Source organism: Tenrec ecaudatus, chromosome 10 (genome assembly GCF_050624435.1).
Source record: "Tenrec ecaudatus isolate mTenEca1 chromosome 10, mTenEca1.hap1, whole genome shotgun sequence".
Lineage (NCBI taxonomy): Eukaryota > Metazoa > Chordata > Mammalia > Afrosoricida > Tenrecidae > Tenrec > Tenrec ecaudatus.
The window spans coordinates 66,991,619-67,012,953 of record NC_134539.1 but is presented as its reverse complement, the minus strand read 5'-3'; the positions used below and the strand labels follow the sequence as shown (position 1 = coordinate 67,012,953).

General features: G+C 40.9%; 1 protein-coding gene across 2 annotated transcripts in view; it reads right to left on the bottom strand.

Annotated features, from left to right (window-relative positions):
- TRPM6 (transient receptor potential cation channel subfamily M member 6) overlaps positions 1–21,335 on the bottom strand; it is a 206,374-nt gene that overhangs the window by 142,779 nt on the left and 42,260 nt on the right. The window contains exon 2 of one of the 2 annotated variants that reach the window (XM_075560536.1): positions 1,536–1,615. In XM_075560536.1, the coding sequence (XP_075416651.1) occupies positions 1,536–1,615 (80 nt within the window). Of the gene's footprint in view, positions 1–1,535; positions 1,634–21,335 lie in introns of those variants that run through there. The other variant, XM_075560537.1, reaches the window with a different exon arrangement.

Sequence of the window (21,335 nt, the reverse complement as noted above, 5' to 3'; positions counted from 1 at the left end):
AAATATGTAATTGAGCCCATCAGATTTGTGTCTGGTTAGAAGCTACAAAAGAATCAGTTAAGAATTAATAAAAAATAAATGTTATCTCCTTTGTGCAATATAATGAATAAAATTACATGAAAGTTACACTTTTGAGAATCCTGAGAGGATCTAAGGGAATGAAAAATGACTTCGGAAGAATGACCATAAATGTCCATTAACTTTAAAAATAACCTCCAAAAAATTGGGGACTTTTTCCCTCATAAAATGCAATGTTTCTTTGGCCATTCCGGGCACTGTGATGATTAATATTCTCTTTGAGTCTGTGGGCCAATAACCTGAAGCTTTTCTTTATCATCAGTTTCAAGGTAGTTGTGTGAGGATCATGCTCCATTTACAGACTGCGGGAGCTATGTGAACTCAAATCTGCTTTCCATTGCACCCACCATCGCATTCCAAAGTGTCATAAAAGTTTAAGGGGGAAAAACAAGGTTACCCTGGCTTTCTATATGCATACTGTAAGCACATAAAATGAGAATTTCCTAACACGAGACTCACAAAGCATAGGTAATTCAAGAAGGGAGGGACTAGAAAATATTTAACAGAGGGAAAGACCTTTGCGTTTGAATCACCCTCAAGGACTAGAATTGCACAAACCCCACCAAGTTACCCTTTATAATCATAAGGGTGTACTTTTTAAACCTCAAATGAATACAAAGGCTAATGCTCAATAAATATAAAAATAGAGTGATGCCCCTAATTAAAATATTGCCTTTTCATTTTATTTATTTATTGAGCAAGGGTAAAGCCACCCAATCTTAATTCCATGGACATGATTGCTCTGGGGAATTTTCCATAGCCCTTTCGTCCTCTCTTTCATTGACTGCTCTTTGGAGTAGAGCTTCCAAAGGGTTGTCAAGAACTTAGACGACTCAGCCCCAAGTCATTCCAGGCTGCTGACCATTGGCTATTATGAAAATCTGTGGAGGAGCATGGAACTAAAACCCGTTGTTTGCATAGTCTCCGTACAGTGGCCTGAAATACCCCCAAAGAACCATCATATCAGCAATTTATTTGTGGGTAAGAAACAATCACAATAATTGTCAACTCTCAGGAAATTTATTTACCCCAACCTTACCGGAAGTATGTAGCAATAGATATTTTCCTGTTATTTTACCTTCATCAAGAAGAATAAGTAAATCAAAGAGAAAAGAATGAAATAGAATCCACCAGAATGTTAAGAGCACTTCCATCAATTATAGCTGACTGTTTTCCTCTTTATTAATTCATTCAACAGATATTTCTCAAGTGTGGAAGATGCTGCTGTGGACTGAGGTTGAAGTGAAGTGCAATTTGACAAGGTCCCTGTTTTTAGCAAATTTTCTACCATGACAAAGTATTGCTTTTATAAAGAGAAAAAAGAGATTGAAGATAAATGAATACTTTTTAAAATAGCTAATATCAAACCTGCTAAATAGTCATATCTCTAACTAGGTTTCACAGTCTCTCATGGAATTCTATTTATTTTTAGAGTTCTTTTTAATTAAAAATTGTACCTGTGAGGGTCTTTTGAGCTGGGTATGACTGTATTGCATTCTCTCTTGTCAAATACTCCTTCAATCCAAGATTTCTGCGACTGAACAGAAAATGCCATCAATTTAATATTCTGTAAGTGAAAAGACCATATAACCACAATGACTCAGATAGGGAAGATGTAGTTGAACATCACAGGCACTAATTAAAGCCTCAAGGTCAATCTTAGCAAGCTTAACATTTACAGGTTTCTATTAAAAATAGGTACAATTAGCCAACTATGAACTTAAGCATATTCACAAAATTAGTTGGTCTATAATTTCATTGAAAATGTTAAAATTCCTCTATGACATATGCTAGCAAGGAGCTAAAGATACAACTGGTATACTCCCTTAGATTTGCAAAGCATTACTTTGATATCTTACACCATAATCTTGAGTGAATATCATCATCCTCAAATTTCAAAATGTATACTCCTGAAATCCCACTTCGCTAGAACTCCGTAGGAAGTTGGAGAGACACAGCCCCAGCAGGAGTCCATGCGTGTTCTGTAAGCATAGCTCGCAACGGCCGTATTGCTGCATATTACACACTCTATGACTGTCCCTAATGCCAACTCTGTCTTGAAAGACAGGCAGAGTGCTCCTTGAAAGTAAGGATGGAGGGATTGTATCTCGAGTACTTTGGATGTGTGCTCAGGAGTTCCTGGAGAAGGGCATCATGCTTCCTAAAGTAGAGGATCAGCAAAAAAGAAGTCCCTCCACGAGCGGATTGACACAGTGCAGCAGTGAACTCAAACATAGCAACAATTGGGAAGCTGGCGCAGATCTAGGCATGTTTCGGTCTATTGTGCACAGGGTCACTATACGTCAGAGGCTAACAGCAGCAGAAATTCCAGGGGTACACCGGTCCTCTCTCCGCCTCCTAACAAAATCTCTCCCGTTGACAACACTCTTTCAGCTCCTGTATGCCTACTACAAATTTACAAGCTGACGACCCAGGAGCCACAATTTTACCAAAGCAATTAATGGCCACTCCTTCTCTTACAATAAAAATGCCCGACTCTACAGGATAAAAGAATCTAAGTGTGGTTGTAAGTAATTTCGCATTGTATGTGCATGATATAACCAAACCAAACCCACTGCCATCAGCTGAATCCTCATAACAACCCTATAGGGCAGGCGTAACTTCCCCTGTGGGTTTCTCAGACAGTAAGTCTTTACAGGAGTAGAAAGCCTCATCTTTTTCTCATGGAGTGGTTTTGAACTGCCAACCTTGTACATAAGAGCAGAGATGAAAGTGAGATATAGAATCTACAATGGAGCTATTTCAAACTCCTCCTTAGTGCAATGGAATTGAAACCTTACGCTCACACTTATTCCCAGGGCGCCACTGGTAATGAAGTACTGGAGCTGAAGACATGTTATACATCCATTATTGCCCGTTCCTCAGGTCCACAGATAAGGTCCACCAATAAGGCTGCGTACAGTGAAATCCCTTACATATTAAACTTTGGTGGATTGAGTTTGCTATTCATCAACACTAAACATAAATCTGTTCACTATTGAATTGTTAGCTGCTATCAGAGCAACCCCTGAGCCCTTGCTCAACAATATGCCGCCAGCTCTGTTCCATCCCCATGACCAGTTGCAGATTGGATGATTCTGATATATGGGACTTTCTTTGGCTATTTGTTTCCTGTCTGGAAGCCCCACAGAAAGTTGTTTGGCATCATCGCAGAATGTAAGCTTCCGATGACAGGTGGGTGGTGTCTCCACACGAGGTGCACTTTCCAACAATGGAACCTGGGTCTCTCACACGGAAGGCAAGAATCCTCCTACAGAAGAGTCCTTAGTCAGAAGCTAAAGCTTGTACAGAATCAAAACAAAACAAACAAAAAGCAATTGACGGATTGGTTCTTGTGTACTTAAAGCTGTCATCTACAAACAAGGAAAACTTTCTAGATGGACCTAAGTCAGTCACTGTAAATTATTCTACCCACTTGACCCTTTTGTATGGTTTTATTTATACTTAAACTTTTTATAAGAGTCAAACTTCAATTTGTATTTGAAACATTTATTAAATCGGTGGTATTCTAAAAGCATATAAAATTAGAAAAATCCAGAGTCACAGAATTTAGAATGAACTAGACAGTGGACTTTTAGAATTCATTTACTACAAGAAATGACACCATGGATGTGCTTTATACAATATGGATGTCCTTTATACAATTGATGTATGTATATGTATGGATTGTGATAAGAGTTGTATGAGTCCCTAATAAAATGTAAAAAAAGAAAAGAGGATGAAAAAAAAAGAAAATGATTAGGGAAAAGAATGTACAGATGTGCTTTATACAATTGATGTGTGTATACGTATGGACTGTGATAAGAGTTGTATGAGCCCCTAATAAATTGTTTTAAAAAAAGAAATGACACCGTCTTTTATAATTGGTAAGCCAATCCTGCTACTATTCAAATACTTTTATCGTTCCATTCATACATCCATTCTCCTACCATTTATTATGCACCTTATTTTTGGAAAGCACTAGGAAGTTAGTATGTCCTCCAAGAGTCAGCATTGTCAAAGAGTAATCTACTAACTCACTCAACAGATACCTAGGAACCATCTTCAGGGTACATACCACAAATTCATTTATAAGGAAGATAAGGTATCTGCTCTCAAGGAACTTAAAGGAGGAAACAGATATGAAATTAATTTCATTAAACTTATATGCACTGATTCACAATTAAACACAGCTCCACAAAGGGTCTTTCATTGAAAAATCTAGGTGCACAAATGAGGAGCTTAGGCGGCATAGTGTTCAGGAGTTTGGCTGCTAACCAAAAGGTTTGCAGTTTGAACCCATGAGATGCTCTACAGGAGCAAGACAAAGCAGTCTACTCCGTCAGTATTTATCGCCGTGGAAAACCTACTGGATTGCTAGAAATGGTAATCCACTTGGTGACAATGGGTATATAGGCATGAATGACGCAAGCAATGTTTAACTACTCCCTCCTTTTTAAAAGATAGCTGCATGACTCTTTGCAGAAGCACTTCTGAACAGTGAGGAAGAGCATTCTTAGAATTAAGACATTTGTTGTTGTTTAAACAGAAATTTTTTAATATACCTCCAACTCCAAACTCACTACCATTGACTAAGTCGATGCCAACTCATAGTGACTCTATAGGACAGGGTAGAACTGCCCCTATGAGTTTCCAAGACTTTAACTCTTTTTTTTTCTCCAACAGTTTTATTGGCACAGAGCTTACATATCATACAATTCAAGAGTTCAATCATCCAATCATTACCACATCAATTTTAGAGCATCCCCCCAACCCCCATGGTTAAATCACCTTTAAAACCAGTTATGTAACCACAATCCATTCTAGTGTTCTCTCCCCACTCCTGCCTTCATTATTTCCTCCCAAAATTCCCTTTCCCTCCCTATCACCCCCACCCCAGCCCTATATTCCCAATATCCCCTTCTATGAGTTATCATTATACATCCACTCCACTTGTGCTTCACAGCTAGGAGACCCAACAGAAAACAAAAACAAAATCTCACTAAGGTGGTAAGGGTAAAATCATAATAGTTCCAAAAGAAAAATACAAATAACTTAAGAAGGTAAAGACCCCCATTCACATTCAAAAAGCCAGGGAAGAAATTTCTGTCATGGAACCACTAAGAGATACTTGCACCCAGAACAAATTCAGGTAGCATCTACAGGGTAGTCAGCTGGCCAAGTGTGGAGTTTGATCCAGCATAATCAAGATGACAATGGTCTCTCCCTGATTGTAAGGCTGTTCAAGACTCTTGCTTGTGACAAAAGCAGATCTGCCAGTGACTCAGTCTGACTAGACACTCTGCAGATGGGTTGGGGCTCCCACAAATTGGGTGTTCATAACTTTTGCTCGGATGTTTTTCTCCTCACCATCTTTGAATCATGCAATTGTCATCTTTGGATCACACAAGGTGGTGTGCTTCTTCCATGCAGACTTAGTTGACCCCTCGCTTGGATGGCTGCTTGTTTGAATACAAGCCTTTAAGACCCCAGACACTGTTCCAGTTGATAGCCGGGCCCATCTGCTTTCTTCACCACACTTTGCTATAGTACACTTACCTTCAGTGATCCTTTCATGAAGGGGAGCAGGGCCAGGAGGTAAGAATTGATTATTCTTAAGTTGGAGCTAGGCTTTAATGTGAGCCCCAAACTCATTCCTGGATCTCCGTTTGTTTGTTTGTTTTTTTAATTTGCTGTAACTTTGGAGTTAAGACATATGTCATATGATTCTATAATTCAATCATGGCAAACACAATTGTACAATTGCTTCCATAATCAGTCTCCAAACATACTTTTCTTTCCTGGACTTCTTGACACCATCTTCCTCTTATTTTCCCCACCGCTCTATACGCCCCTTCCCAAAAACCCTTGTTAGATTTTCTTTCCCTGTGGGCTCCCCGTCCCTGGGTTTCGTTACCAAAAATAATAATACAGCTTCAAAGGGGTGATCCCCAATGGTGATATACCTCTGAGATACACCCTAATATAAAAAATAATAAACAGAATATAAGAGAATGGCCATCACAGGATTGCCAGAATAAAGGAATCTTAATGGAGCACACAGGGCATCGATGTAACAAGAGCTTGTTCTACTACCAACAACACTACGTGCAGCAGCCTCTGGTTCCTCAGACACGGTGTGTTCTCTGTCTTAAGTCCTCAGGTTACAAGTTGGCTGGTAGTGTCCAGTGCACCAGTGTCACATGGGGTCTCTCCAATGCAGCCTCAGAGCATGACGTGCATCCCAAAGATCCAGAATTCAGTTTCTCGACATTCCACGGCACCCGGTCTGGGTTCCTGGGACACCCTAGACACTCTAGGTCAACACTGCCCTAATGCTGCACGCCACTAAAGACCCTTCTCAGGGCGTCCTTGATCTTTCTTCCCCCTCACCTGGCGGTCAGCCCTTCCTCTCTTCCCCTCAACAAACATGTACCTATGTTTGCGCAAGCTTGACCATTTCCTCTTCCCTCTCCTGTGCTGCCCGTCCCATCAGTAAGCCTCATCCCTCTGACAGGGCCACCTACCTCTCCTATAGACCTCACCCCAGATACACATGGCTACCACTCAGCAGGCAGTATCCCCCTTGTCCCCTGACCATTTGATCCCAGCCGTCATGAGGTGCTCTCCAGCCAACTAACCTGGAGCGGATGATGTGTGCCTCACTAGCAATGATCCAGCTCTTTACCAGGCTCTCTGGTCCCCAGCTAGAAGACTGGACGGCTTGCAAGCTAGAGTTTGTCCCATTCTGTTGTTTGTTCCTACTGCTGTGGACTCACAGTAGTTGTCCATTTGTGATAAACTAACTTCATTCAGCAAAATGTCTTCCAGATCCCTCTTCAAGTTGAGGTGTTTCATGGTTTCATCACTTTTTTAGGGATGCATAGTATTCCATTGTGTACCAGAGAGGTCTTTTTTAATCCACTCTTCTACTGATGGAAAATTGGCTGTTTCCAGCTTATTAATATTATGACCCGTGCTGCAGTGATTGTGAGGAAGCAAGCATATGTTCATGATTTGTTTCTTAGTTCTTTGTGGTATATGCCCAGTAATGGTAGTAAATTGCTGTCTGTTTTAGGTATTGCCATATCACCTTCCACAGTGACTGTATGTATTTACAAGTCAAACAGCAGTGGGTAAGAATTCATATTTCAACACAGCCTCTCCAAAATTTGTTGTTCTCGGTTTTTTTTTACTTGAGCTACAGTCATTGGTGTTAAGTGGTAACTCGTTGTTATTTTGACTTGCGTTTCCTGGATATCTAATGACCTGGAGCATTTTCTCATGTGCTTATTAGCCACTAGAGTGTCATCCTTTGTGAATCATCTCTTCAGGTCTTTTACCCATCTTCCCAGAGAGCTATTTGGGGTGGTTTTTTTGGGGGGGGGGGCGGGTGTTGGTTTTTTTCCTTGTTGTAAGCTTGTAAAATTCTGTATATCTTAGTAATTACACCTTTGTTATGTTGTTACTAAATATCTTTTCCCAGTATGTGGGCTCTGTGTTTACTCTATTATTAAAAACTGTTGATGTACACAAGTGTTTTATTTTTAATAGGTCCCATTCATCTATTTTATCATGCACAGAGTGTGTTTCCTGTGTTAATTCTGATAGCTCATATATTCAACTATAATTGTTGATCTGTGATTTCTCTTTTCATCTCTTTGAGAATTTTATTAATGAATTTTGAGAGTCTTTTCGTTGAGCGTAGATATGTTTATTACGTTTATGTGTTCTTGGTCTACTGATCCCTTGAGCATTATGTAATAAAGCCCATTCTTATCTCTTGTTATGTCACATTAGTATTGACACCCCTGCCTTTTTGTTGTTTTTGACATTTCCTTGGTGAAGTTTTCACTATCCTTTGACTCTCAGTCTATGTTTGTCTCCGTGTCTCTTAAAGGCAGCAGATTGATAGATTTTCTTGTCTAATCCAAGCTGCCACCCTATTTGTGCTTGATATTTTCCTCTCTTCCCCTTTTATAGGGTGATGTGTATGTGTGAGGAGTTCATTCTTGTGTTTCTCTCTCCACCAGATCGGTAATGTTTGGGGTACTATTTTCAGTGTGTTGGTTTCTTGGTGGTGTTATACCCTGTGGTAGTCTCATGTTTGAATGTTCTGGTTGTTGGTTTTCTGCCCATAAAGAATTGGAAAGTGTTTTTTGTAATGCTGGTTTTGTTTTCTTGAATTCTCTAAATGTTTCTTTATTAGAGAAAACTTTAATATCTCCTTCAAAATTGATGGAGAGCTTTGTTGGATGCAGGACTCTTCTATTGCAGTTGTTGTCTTTCAACTTTCAGAGCACATTGCGCCAGTGTCTTCTTTTCTGTGTGGTCTCTGTGGAGAGGTCTAAATTTTCCTTATCTGTTTACCTTTATATGTGACTGCTTCCTTCTCTCTAGCTGTTCTCATAATTCTCTGCTCTTCCAAAATTGGATTATTTAACTACTATATGTCTTCATGGTATTTGGGGGGCTTTTCCTGGGGGGTAGGGTAAGGAGTGTGTAATCTAATTGGTGTTCTCTCTGCTTCTTGAATAGTTATTGTCTCCTCCTTTGTGATACCGGGGAAATTTTCTTTCAAGAATTACTTTACTATTTATTTATGTCTTCCTGTTCAGGGACCCCAACAATTCAAATATTGTATCACTTAAAGGAATCCCACATCCTCCTTAGGCTTGCTTCAGATTGTTTTGCTTTTCTGATTGACTGATTATCTCGTTTGCTGAATTCTGCTTGGTTATATTTGAGATCACAGATGCTGTTTTCCATTTCTTCCACTCTATTGGGTTTTACAATCTTCTATTCTATTCTATTGTTGATATCATTCACCTCTTTATCTATTTATGCTATATTATTCCTTAACTCCTGAACTTCCCTTCAGTGTGAGGATCCTACTAGCTCTGTTTTTTTCATTTGTTTTCAGGATTGATGCTCTAATTTCCTATACAATGCTCAGTAATATTCTCAACATTCTTTCACTGGCATTTCAAGGGCTGCTTCTTCTGTGTAAACTGTTGGGTTTGTATCATCCTCAGTGATTGACTTTTGTTTCTCTAGATTTTCTATGGTAGCTGCTGGTGATGGCTGTTGCTTGCGTCACATCTTTGGTCAGCTCTAGGTGAAGCATAATCTTCTGGTATGTGTAGTGGGGCAGTGGCTTGCTCTTTGGGTTAGGGGAGGACTGATAGGTATTGGAAAAAGTATTGTGTGTAGATGAGGAGAGAGTGTTAGTAGGATGACTAGGGTCAGGTTCTCAGGAGTAGGTTGCAAGTGGTGGAATTAACCATAGGAAGCCATTCGTTTTTAATGAGTTGAAGAAGAGGGATATGGGAGACGCAATTTTACTTGGTAAGTTAAAGGAGGTCGTAGGTTTCTGAGGTGAAGGGAACAGATTCCAGAGGTTATCATTGTTGGGGTAAGAGAAGGATATAATGAAACTACCAAAGTCCCTTATTGATCCTGTGTATCATGTAGGGAAAGTACAGTCTTTCCACTATTGTGCTTATAACTGGATTCCTGCACAAGTCAAAATTAACCATTTACACATGGTCCTAGGGTATAAATGGGCCATTATAATGGATGTCCCAGGGAAGAGGGGCTTCTGATCGGAGGGTTATCTAGACTGGAAAGGAAGTCCCCAAGAAACCCAGAAATGCCTGTTTCCATTTCCTGTGGCAGGGTGAGGAGTTTTGTGTCTCCTTTCTCAAAACAAAATAGGAACAATTCTATCAACCACCTGGAACCTGATGCATTGCAGATTCTAACAGTTCCTCTCTTTCCCTGGTGCTGGATCTCTCTCCAACTAGCTGGAATTATTTTTCGGTACAGCCACCAGTGGAGGGAGCTGGGCCTTGGTGGCTAGGGATTACCACCAATGGGAACTCTACTCCACAGGGCACCATGGCTTCCAATGTCCAGGCTCCCCTAGAGTCCATGCAGGCATCCATGGGAGGCCTATAAGATGTAGACTGTCCTGCACCACGTCCCGACACTGGCAAGTTTCCACCACACTGACAAGGGATGTAAAATACAGGAGGGTGCTGTGAAAAGGGACCGCGCACTTTACAAACACATCTGCATTCTCTGTGGGAGAACTGGCAAAAGAACCCAGGGGTGCTATGAAACCTGGTCTCATATCCCAGCTACCTGACCTGCAAATTTAGTAGTCCCACAGTGAACTATTCCACTTCTGCCTGGAATTCCTAACTAAGACTTTTGACTTGACCAACATTTTTAAGGTCTGATCCAAATGTCTCCTAGTCATCAATGATTCCATCTTGTATTTTTCTGTCATAAAATCAGCCTGTTACTTCTGTACAATTTTCTCTGTACCTTTGACCAAGAAGTAAGCAATTCTAGGGAAAACTGTGGTTTTTCTCACTCATATAAGATGTTAAAGAAACAAGTTTTGGTTTTGTTTCATAGAGATGCATTCACAGTTAGAACACACTAATGTTAGAGACCTGCTTAAAGCTTTTCTGAATTAAGACCTTTTTTATCTCTTTAAACATAAAAATATTTAGCATTTCTACTTGTGATAATTGTAGTCTTTCAACAAGCTCTTAGCTTTTGTGTGGTAACAGACTCCACCAGGACAATGCAGATCTAACCCCAGTACTGCTCCTTTGGTTGAGTTCTGGGGTGAGGGCCCTTTTTCTGCCATGGGCCATTTGGATATTTATAACATCATTCATGGGCCATGTTGGCCAAACATTCATTCCACTCACCTCTAAGGTGCTAGCTAGAAGCCCTGGTGGCATGGTGGCTACCAGTTGGGCAGTAAACCACAGGGTCAGCTGTTCGAAACTTCCAGCAGCTCCAAGAGAGATATACTGGGCTTTCTACTCCTAATCAGTTATAATCTCAGAAATTCACAGGGATTGTTCTACTCTGTTCTATATGGTCACTATGAGTCAATATCAACTCTAAGGCAATGAATGTGTTTTTAGTTTAGTTTAGTTTAGTTTTTGGTAATGTTATAGCTAAGGTGCACTGGTGACTTAGTAGTTATATGTTGGGTTGCTAATCACAAGGTCAGCAGTTCTAAACTATCAACAGATCTAGGGGAGAAACATGGGATTTTCTATTCCCGCAAATAGCTACAATCTCAGAAACACACAGGGGCAGGTCTGCCCCGTCCTATACTGTCACCGTGAGTCGGATTGACTCAATGGCAAACTTTGGCTTTGAGAGTGTGATGTCTGGAGTTGCTGCTCGGTGGTGAGATGGGTGATGTTATGATGTCAGCTGGTGATTTCAAGGATCTTAGATGCTAAAAGGCCAGATGTTTCCCACTTCTGGCTTCAATGGTCTAAAGTGTTGGAAACAGGTGATTTTAGTGTTTCTCAGAAAACATTTCTAGACATTGTAAAGTCAATTATGGCAGAGGTAGTTAAGTTAAAGTATAACAATTTATCATTTGATTTCCCTCTTGACCCATTTTAAAGCTATTTTCATTTTTAATAGCTCCTGCTTTCCTGTAGACTGAGATTTTTCTATATTTTATCGAGTCACTATTTGGGGTTTATTTTGCTTGTTTGCTTCCTGTTTGTGTTTTGTATCATTTTCTGCATATGAAATCCAGGATAGATAGATCTATAGGGATTATAACTGGATTACTAATTACCTAGGGACATGGCAGGGCAGGAGGTGGGGGGAAATGGGGAGCAAACCACAGAGGAGGCCATGTTCTAAATTAATTGGTGATGTTTGCACCACTCTTTTGAATATGAATCAATGATTCAATTATGTCAGTGTACTATAGGCCAATAAAACTACTTTTAAAAAAATGTCCCTGAACCCCTTTTACAACACTCTGTATCTATAGTTTTTAATATTCCATGAAATTCAAAATGAGCAACATGTTGTCATCCAGAGTCATCCTGGTCAAGGAAAGGAACTCAAGAGATGGTTATAAAACTCAAGCCCCTGAATCTTTGTAAATATTAACAATAAATATACCCCAAATCTACAAATACACCCCGGTAGTTCTGATTTAGTAAAGCTTCGTATCTCCGTTGTTCTCCAGAGCACATTGTTAGGAGCTGATTTTGTTGATTCCTCAATTTAATAAACACTACTTCACTGTAATGAACTCTTTGTTTTTACTTTAAAGAGATTTTCAGTTTTCTTTCCCCCCTCGATGACAGCAGTGTACTTAACTACCAGCGCATGTTGTTGTCAGTAGCCATTGAGTTGCCCTGTCCTGGCGACCCCATGCACAACAAAGGAAAGGCTGTCCAGTTCTGTGCCCTCTCCATGATCAGTGGCATCAGACCACTGTGCGCCACTAGGAATTTGGCTGGTTTTTGTAATTAGATAGGCGGATGGTTCTTCCTAGTCTGAAAGCTCTACTCAAACCTATCTAGCCTCATTGCAACCTGTAAGTCATCACTGACAGATGAGAGAAGACTACAAATGAAGTGCAGGAATTGGACACTGGTCTCCTTTGTGGAAGGCAAGTGTTCTACAACTGAAACACTAATAGCATTACCTCACAGGGTCATCGCAAGTATTAGACAAACTAAAGACGAAAAGTCTGCGTGGGACTTATTATGGCTCAATGACAATGAGCTGTTATTATTATCATTCACAATGTCAAAGGTAAAATTAGCTTTAGGTTGGTATATCGGAAAATTCATTTTATGTGTGTTTGTTTTGTTTTCCATAGGAAAATACCTCTTGACCTCCAAATCTCCCTACTCACAAGGCCTCACATACCACAAATTAATTACTTTTTCCAATCCACTTTCCCCCACCCCTGCCTCTCTTCTCAAGATTCTACCAACCCCGTGCCAGTCAACACTGTTGCCCCGGGGCCCAACCCAATGATTACTGAAAGAGCAACAAAATGAACCAATTTAAAATAGAACTTGGGAACCCACGGATATAGTTCCCCTCCAAAGCTATACACAGAAAGCCTATGGCATAACAAGAAATGAGAAGCTTTCTTTCCGCAACCCCCATCTCCTTTTCTCAATGCCGCGGGCAAAGAACAGCAGCTCTCATTTACAAATGTTTCCAATTCACCAAAACCAAACTCACTGCCAGAGTCAATGTTGACTCATGGTAACCACTTGTGGGTTTCTGAGACAGGAAATATTTACAGGAGTAGAAAGCCCAGTCTTTCTCCTGTGGAGCCTCTGGTGGTTTCAAACTGCTGACCATGTGGAACTCAGGCAAGCACATAACTACTACTCGTTTTCTACCTTGTAGCTAGCTGTGTCCTCTCCAACATCCCATCCATGGGGTCTCCCTGGCAAGCTCATTAGATAAGTGTTCAGAACAAAACATCCGGTGGCTCATACTCAATAGCCAAATTTAGGTGAAGTGACAAACCAGAGGAGCCCTGGTAGCATTGTGCTTATGAGTTAGGATGCAATCCAAAAGGTTAGCAACTCGAAACCACCAGTCGCTTGGCAAACCTATCTTTCTATTCTCTCTCAGTCTGAAAGCTCCGGTGAGATTTGTCCACAATGGTGATCCTCTTGGTATTTGAAAGCATAGTTGTATTAACATTGCTACAGACAAACCAGGATGGTACAAGATGATAGATGGATGGTAGAAGGTAGATGGGAACACAGATTAATATAGTATTTGACACCTTCGAGTGGAAATCGCAGGACCACATTCCATAGATTTCCCTATTAAACTGAGCTTTGCCTACCATGCCTCAGAATACGTAGGTCTTCAGAATTCTTCATGGAGGGAATAGAAGTTTGGGGTGGGTCAGAGGGCATGGAATTTAAGATCACTGGACAATGGTACAAATCAGGACAAGGTAAGAGAGGGATGAAGATGGGAACAAGAGAGGATGTAAGAAAGAGAATCTGAAAGGGGTCGTTGTTCTTGCTAGCTGCCGTGGGGTTGGCTCTGACTCAGCCTTACCCTATGTACAACAGCATGAAACACTGCCTGGTCCTCAGCCCTCCTCACAATTGATCTGTCTGAGCCCATTGCTGCACCCACTTCGTCAATCCATCTCACCGAGGGTCTTTGATGCTGACACTCTACCAAACATGATGTCCTTTTCTCAAGGTGAATGACCTCACAGGTTGTTACAGTAATTTCCAGATATAAAGGATCATCAGCACTCTTAGCTATACCTAGAAATAGGCAGTTCACTTAAAAAAATAAAAAAGCTAATTGTAATCACTTCCTGTTAACCCTTTGCAAATATGTACCCAATTGCCATGTTATTTCAATATAATACTGTAATTAGTTCTTGCTCATAATCTTGGTCTGTACTCCTGAGACCTGGTAAGCCAGGTCCTGATGACTGTTTTTTTCAAGATAGCCAATGCTACAAATAGTACTAAATCCCAAACCTACAAAAATTGATATAAGGAAACATTAAATCTGCCTCTTACCCTTGTTTTCCTGCCAACCAATTTCCCTCTCCAAAGCCAATCTCTGATATAGTTTGTTCTGTACTCTTCCAAAAATACATGTAAATATTTACTTATGCTAGAAACGAATAAGGAAGACTAGTGAAGAACTGATACATTTGAATTATGGTGCTGGCAAAAAATATTGGAAGTACCATGGGCGATCAGAAGAACCAACACATCTAGGGGGGATATACAGCCAGAATGTACCTTACTGGCGAGGATGGTGAGATTCCACATCAAACATACTTTAGATATGTTATCAGGAGAGAACAGACATTGGAAAAAGACATCGGGCCTGGTAAAGTAGGTCACTGGAAAAGAGGAAGACTCTTTACCAGATGGATTGACCAAGTGGCTGCAACGATGGGTTCCCATGGAACAAATGTGAAGATGGCACAGCACCTGACAGAGCTCCTTCTATTGTACGTAGGGTTGCGCTAAGGCAGAACTGGCCGGACCACACCAGCCAACAACGTAGGAAGAGGGAGACTCAAGGTGAGCCTCAGCAGCTCTGTCTATGAAAGAGAGGGTGGCGACTGTTGCCTGCTGTTGACTCTGGCCCAGGGTCATGGCAGTCTTGGACCATGATACATTCAGAGGGTTTTCACTGGCTCTTGTTTCAGAAGTTGAAATCAGAGGCCTTTCTTCCTAGTCTGGTTTATCATTTGCTGGAATAAAATTTTCTAATTTCTTTTTGTTTCCTGATTTTAAAAAAATCATTTTATTGGGGGCTCCTACAACTCTTATCACAATCCACACATACATCAATTGTATAAAGCACATTTGTACATTCATTACCCTCATCATTCTCAAAACATATGCTCTCCACGTAAGCCCCTGGCATCAGCTAGTTTTCTCCCACCCTCCCCGCTCCCCCTACCTCATGAACTCCTGACAATTTATAAATTATTATTTTATCCTATCTTACACTGTTCGATGTCTCCCTTTACCCACTTTTTTGTTGTCCGTCCCCCAGGGAGGAGGTTATATGTAGGTCATTGTTATCTGTTCTCCCTCTCTACCCCACCCTCCCTCCACCCTTCCGGTATGGCCACTCTCACCACTGGTCCTGAAGGGATCATCTGTTCTGGATTCCCTGTGTTTCCAGTTCCTATCTCTACCAGTGTACATTCTCTGCTCCAGCTGGATTTATAAGGTAGAATTGGGATCATGATAGTGGGTAGGGAGGAAACATTTAGGAACTAGAGGAAAGTTATATGTTTCATCATTGCTACACTGCATCCTGACTGGCTCGTCTCCTCCCCCCAAATTTTCTAATTTCTTCTCCATGCTGTTACACCTGATTTTTAAAGTCCCGATGTTGTTTCTAGAAGTTAGCTGAACCTTCGGTGCAATTCCGTAAGGAAAGCACTGCTGCCGCCCCCTGCCTCTCTCCCTCGCTGAGGAGTGAAATTACAGAATAAGCTTCCATCTCTACAGTCTTATGACTCTTAAGATGTCTCTTCTGGATTTGATTTCTTTTAACTTGGTAAACGGAGAAGAAATATATTCTATCCATAAGGAAGAGACCTTGAAGTGACCCAAAAGGTATTTATAAAAGAGGAATTAAATAAACAAATGAAGTAAAAACAGCCTTAAAAAATAATGTTTTCCCTCAAATGCTCATAGATTGTCTTAGCCCTCTCTGGTTGCAAGCCCAGGTGCAAAAAGTATTCCTGTCTATCGGTCAGAAAGCACAGGGGACAAAATAACGCATCTCGGTGTCTCGCAGCAGCTCTGCGGCCAGCCCTGACAACAGCTGTCCCTACAGTGAAAGGGGGCTGGGCTCTCGGAGATCCCGCAGAGAAGGACTTTGCTGGGTTCCCTCAGGGTCAAGGCCGGAGCTTCTCTTCCGCACACTCCACACACTCAGTATTTCCTCACCTCAGGCTCCGAGCCAGCAAAAGACAATGTGGAAATCAGTCTGCTTTAAGTGCTTTCTCAGGAATGTGGTTTCCTTCAGGACAGTGAGAGTGAGGAGCATGGGAGACACAGACTTGAGCCTGTGACTGGCCCCTGAGTTCCTTGGTAAATAAAAATTCCATCTATCAGGTTCCTACATCGGGTCAGAACTCCCTCCTGATTATCCTTTTGAGGCCTGTTATATAAACTCTAGCTCATATTAAGAGGATTTAAAATTGTCAGATTCAGGACAATCCTCTCCAAACCAACAATATCTACTTGCTTGACCTTTGGATCAAACAGCAAAACTGCCCCTGTCAGAAGGCCAGGTAAGGACAAAGGCTTAGGGTACCTGGTTTGTTTTCTTTTCTTACATTATTCTAAAGGGGAGACTAATAGTGGAGACAAAGGTTAAAGAGGATTAATTGTCCAAGGATGGACCTGAACAAACAAATCTATTCTGGAAGAAAATTCTCTTTTCTGAGAAGATTACTAGATTCGATTTACCAAAACCTCTTTGCCCTTTAATTTTTTTATCATTTTAATCCAGTTTATTTAAAGTGATTTCTAAGAGATTTCTGTAAATGTAAACAAATGAGCAATACAAAATAAATTGAAATTATTAGAAAAGATAAAGCAAGTGGGAATGAAGAAGTAAAAGAAAAGATGGAGACAGGGAATTTTTTTGCCCTTTAAAAGGCCAGGGGAGTATATCTGTTCTTCCCAGAAAGAAGGAAGATGTTTTCATATTCAAAGACCAACCTAACCACTGATCCGTTCAATAAAAATAGTACAAATAACAGTTTAGCGCTATACTGAGAACTTCATAAGTGTTTTGCTTATGTAAACACATTTTATCCAAAGCAGGGCAGCTAGGAAGGAGGTGCTGATGGTGGTAGAGTGGTTATATCTTGAACTGCTACCCAAAAGGTCAGTATCTCAAAACCACCAGCCACTCTGTTGCAGAAAAACAAGGCTTTCCATTCTCAAAAAGATTTCCAGTCTCAGAAACTCACAGGGGCAATTTTACGCTGTCCTGGAGGAAATCGACTCAATAGCAGTCAAGCACACAAAATATTTGCCATATACCATGTCCTCACATTGCATAATCCCCTAGAAAGTACATAAAAACTGGTGTGTAAAGGTTAATGTGTGCATGTTTCAGATGAAAACCTCAGGACCTGGATCAAAATTAAATACCCCGATGCAGCCCTGGGTGCAGGAGCAGCCGTGTGGAGACCCCTTTCAGCACTGAGATGCTTACATGTTCACTGATTCAGCTTTCCTCCTGCAGTCGGTGTCATTGTATGTTTTGTGAGATGGAGGAGGACTTTATGGATTGGTGTCGGACATATGGGTTAATGTTGAACTTGTGGGATTGGGCAGCACTAGTTTGGGATGTTTTCTTGATGTGCACTTTCCCTTTATATAAAACTCTCTCTTATATGAGTTTCTGTGGATTTGTTTCTCTAAAGTACCCAGACTAACACAGCATGGATCTGCTCTTGTAAGAAATAGTACAGGGAAATTGCCCCTAGCACTAACCCTCATGATCAATGTAAACAGAGCTGAATCAGTTAGGAAATCAATCTGTACAAAGCAACAATTCATGGATTGCGGTTTAAAATTGGACTGTACTGGCATAAACTCCTCATATCAAAGTACCTTCAATTCTTTGTCATTGGATAAATTTTCATGTTATCAATACCATTGCTTCATACCCCAGGGAGATGATTAAGAATACTTTCTGTTTCTTTGGGGTTGTTTGTGTCTGGTTGTTGGTTGCTGTGCTTGTTCTTCTTGTTGGTTTGGGTTTTTGTCATAATATGACCACCAAAGTTAACCAAAGCCATTCAAAACCCTGGGACAAGCAGATGGTTTCTAGGCTTCCACTTAATTCTAACCACAATCCACAAACAGTTAGTTCTGATAATATGGACCTGCTCAATACTCACCTTTATGAAAAGATCTCTGAAGGTAAGGGTGACACAGCAAAGTGTGGTGAAGAGAGCAGATGGTGCCCTGCTATCAATTGGAATAGTGGCTGGGGCCTTAAAGACTTGTATTAAAAGGAGCAGCCATCTGAGTGAGGCGTCAACTACGTCCACAAGGAAGAAGCACACCAGCCTGTGTGATTCAAAGATGATGATAACAAAATGCAAACGTGACAAAGGGAAAAGTATCAGAGTTTAAATGTGAACACCCAATTTTTAGAAGGCTAGGAAGGGCAGTAGGAGCCTAAAATCCCATCTGCAGAGTATCTAGTCAGATTAAGCTTCAGGTAGATCTCCTGGAGCCCCAGGGAGGGGACTCAAAAAGTTTTACTTGATTATGGTGGACCAATCATGGGATAATATGATACTTGATCAGTTGACCTCCCTCTTAACCCAACCTGAATTTTCTCTAGGTTCACATATTTCTTGATTGTTTCATAAAATTTCTTCTCTGGCTTTTGTAATATGATGGTGACCTTTGTTTATTATTATTCTATTTTTATCTTTATATTATTATTATTATTTTGTTAGTTCTGTTTTGTTTTGTGTCTTTATTGTTCTGTTAGGTTTCCCAATTTGTGAGGCATAGAAGGAGTGGATGCATAGAGACAATAGCTGATGCAATGGTTTATTGGAACAGAGGGTGAAGAGGGGGAGAGGGAACAATGATTGTGGGAGAGGGGAGGGAGCAATGATTGTGGGAGAGGAGAGGGAGCAATGATTGTGGGAGAGGGGAGGGAGCAATGATTGTGGGAGAGGGGAGGGAGCAATGATTGTGGGAGAGGGGAGGGAACAATGATTGTGGGAGAGGGGAGGGAACAATGATTGTGGGAGAGGGGAGGGAACAATGATTGTGGGAGAGGGGAGGGAGCAATGATTGTGGGAGAGGGGAGGGAACAATGATTGTGGGAGAGGGGAGGGAACAATGATTGTGGGAGAGGGGAGGGAACAATGATTGTGGGAGAGGGGAGGGAGCAATGATTGTGGGAGAGGGGAGGGAACAATGATTGTGGGAGAGGGGAGGGAACAATGATTGTGGGAGAGGGGAGGGAGCAATGATTGTGGGAGAGGGGAGGGAGCAATGATTGTGGGAGAGGGGAGGGAGCAATGATTGTGGGAGAGGGGAGGGAACAATGATTGTGGGAGAGGGGAGGGAGCAATGATTGTGGGAGAGGGGAGGGAGCAATGATTGTGGGAGAGGGGAGGGAACAATGATTGTGGGAGAGGGGAGGGAACAATGATTGTGGGAGAGGGGAGGGAACAATGATTGTGGGAGAGGGGAGGGAACAATGATTGTGGGAGAGGGGAGGGAACAATGATTGTGGGAGAGGGGAGGGAACAATGATTGTGGGAGAGGGGAGGGAACAATGATTGTGGGAGAGGGGAGGGAGCATTAGAACTGATTGTGATGATGTATATACAACTCTTTTAAAAACAGATTTAATTATGTATGTGTATGATACGTGAATATTATATCAAAAAACTACTTTAAAAAAAGGAAAAGAAAACCAAACTTGAACAATGGTTACCATGGGTGAAGGAAGAAGAGTTTCTGCCTAGGGGGACATGCAATTTATGTTCACGGTGGTAGAAAATTTGCAGAGGGATATCAATAATGGTTGCACAAAATGAAGAATATTGATTAAACATGTAGAAATTGTTAAATTGCAGAATGTTTTGTTGGGTAAATTTTGCCACAATTAAAAAGTATATTTCATGAATAACAATGAGTAAAAGGAAGAAGAAAATGTTCTAAAATTGATCTTGGTAATGATTGTACAACTCTTCTGGATATGATTGAACCATTAAATTATATATATGGATGAAGTACAAAAACACTATTTTAAAAAAATAAAAGATCTTTGACACCATTAGTCAGTAGAGAAATGCAAGTCAAAGCTACAATGAGATACTTTTTCATACTCACTAGGATGACTATACTAAGTTTAAAGAAATGTTTTGATGAGAATGTGCAGAAAATGGAACTATCATGCATTGCTAGTGCAGCAACTTTGGAAAACAGGGTAGAAACCCCTCAAAAAGTCAACATATTTACAATATGACCCAGCAATTCCACTACTAGGTATATACCCAAGGGAAATGAGAATACATATCCACACAAAGCATTTTAATTTTCTGGAACTCTAAATTTCCGGGTCCATGGAGCTGAGGTGCTACACTCAGGTCGTTTACCCTGAGGTGTCATTTTGAACTTTGAGACTTTAAGCAACTGTTGACCTAAAGTCACCTTCAAGGCAAACAAAAGCCCAGTAAGCAGCCTAGTAGAGGTTGTTTCACCTTAGGTGTTATGCTTCTTTGGAAAATTACTAAGACCATCAGGAAACTACCTTGCCCAGAGCCTGTTTAGATCACCTGTTTTCACGCTCCTTTGTCAGAGCCCATGACACCTTCAAGTTGACACTATGTGATTCAAGTCATATCTACTCACAGCAAATATATTCTGTTATACTAATCTCTGGTATTGCTCTGCACACTTAGGCTTTTTCATTTTTCTGGTGTCAGAAGTAGGATCTGAAGTGGTTGGTCAACATTCCTACACTGTTCTCGTTCAACTTTGTCTCTACAGACTATCTGGAGGTTAACCTCAGTAAGTCTTGAGCTCTTTTGCATTTTGAAGTTGAATCCAATATTTATTGTGAAGTTGATGAATTGATTACTTTGTAGTGCATATAACATCTCAAAATAGAATTTGCCAAATCCAAGAAGGTATCAGATTTTCCCAGTAGAGCCCCAACGAAATACATGGCCAATATCAATGGGTGTAGCAGGCCCTGTTTGGTTTGAACTCATTAACAACAGTCTGTGAAATCGGTGGTCACTTTGAGTACTGGTCTATTTTGCTAGCACTAATTTCAAAAACAAAACTCTCACCTGTAATGTTGCTGTGCTGAGGTAACATGTTGCCACAAGGTTGGAAGCCATGGCAGCAGTACTGCAGCAATTGTTGGCT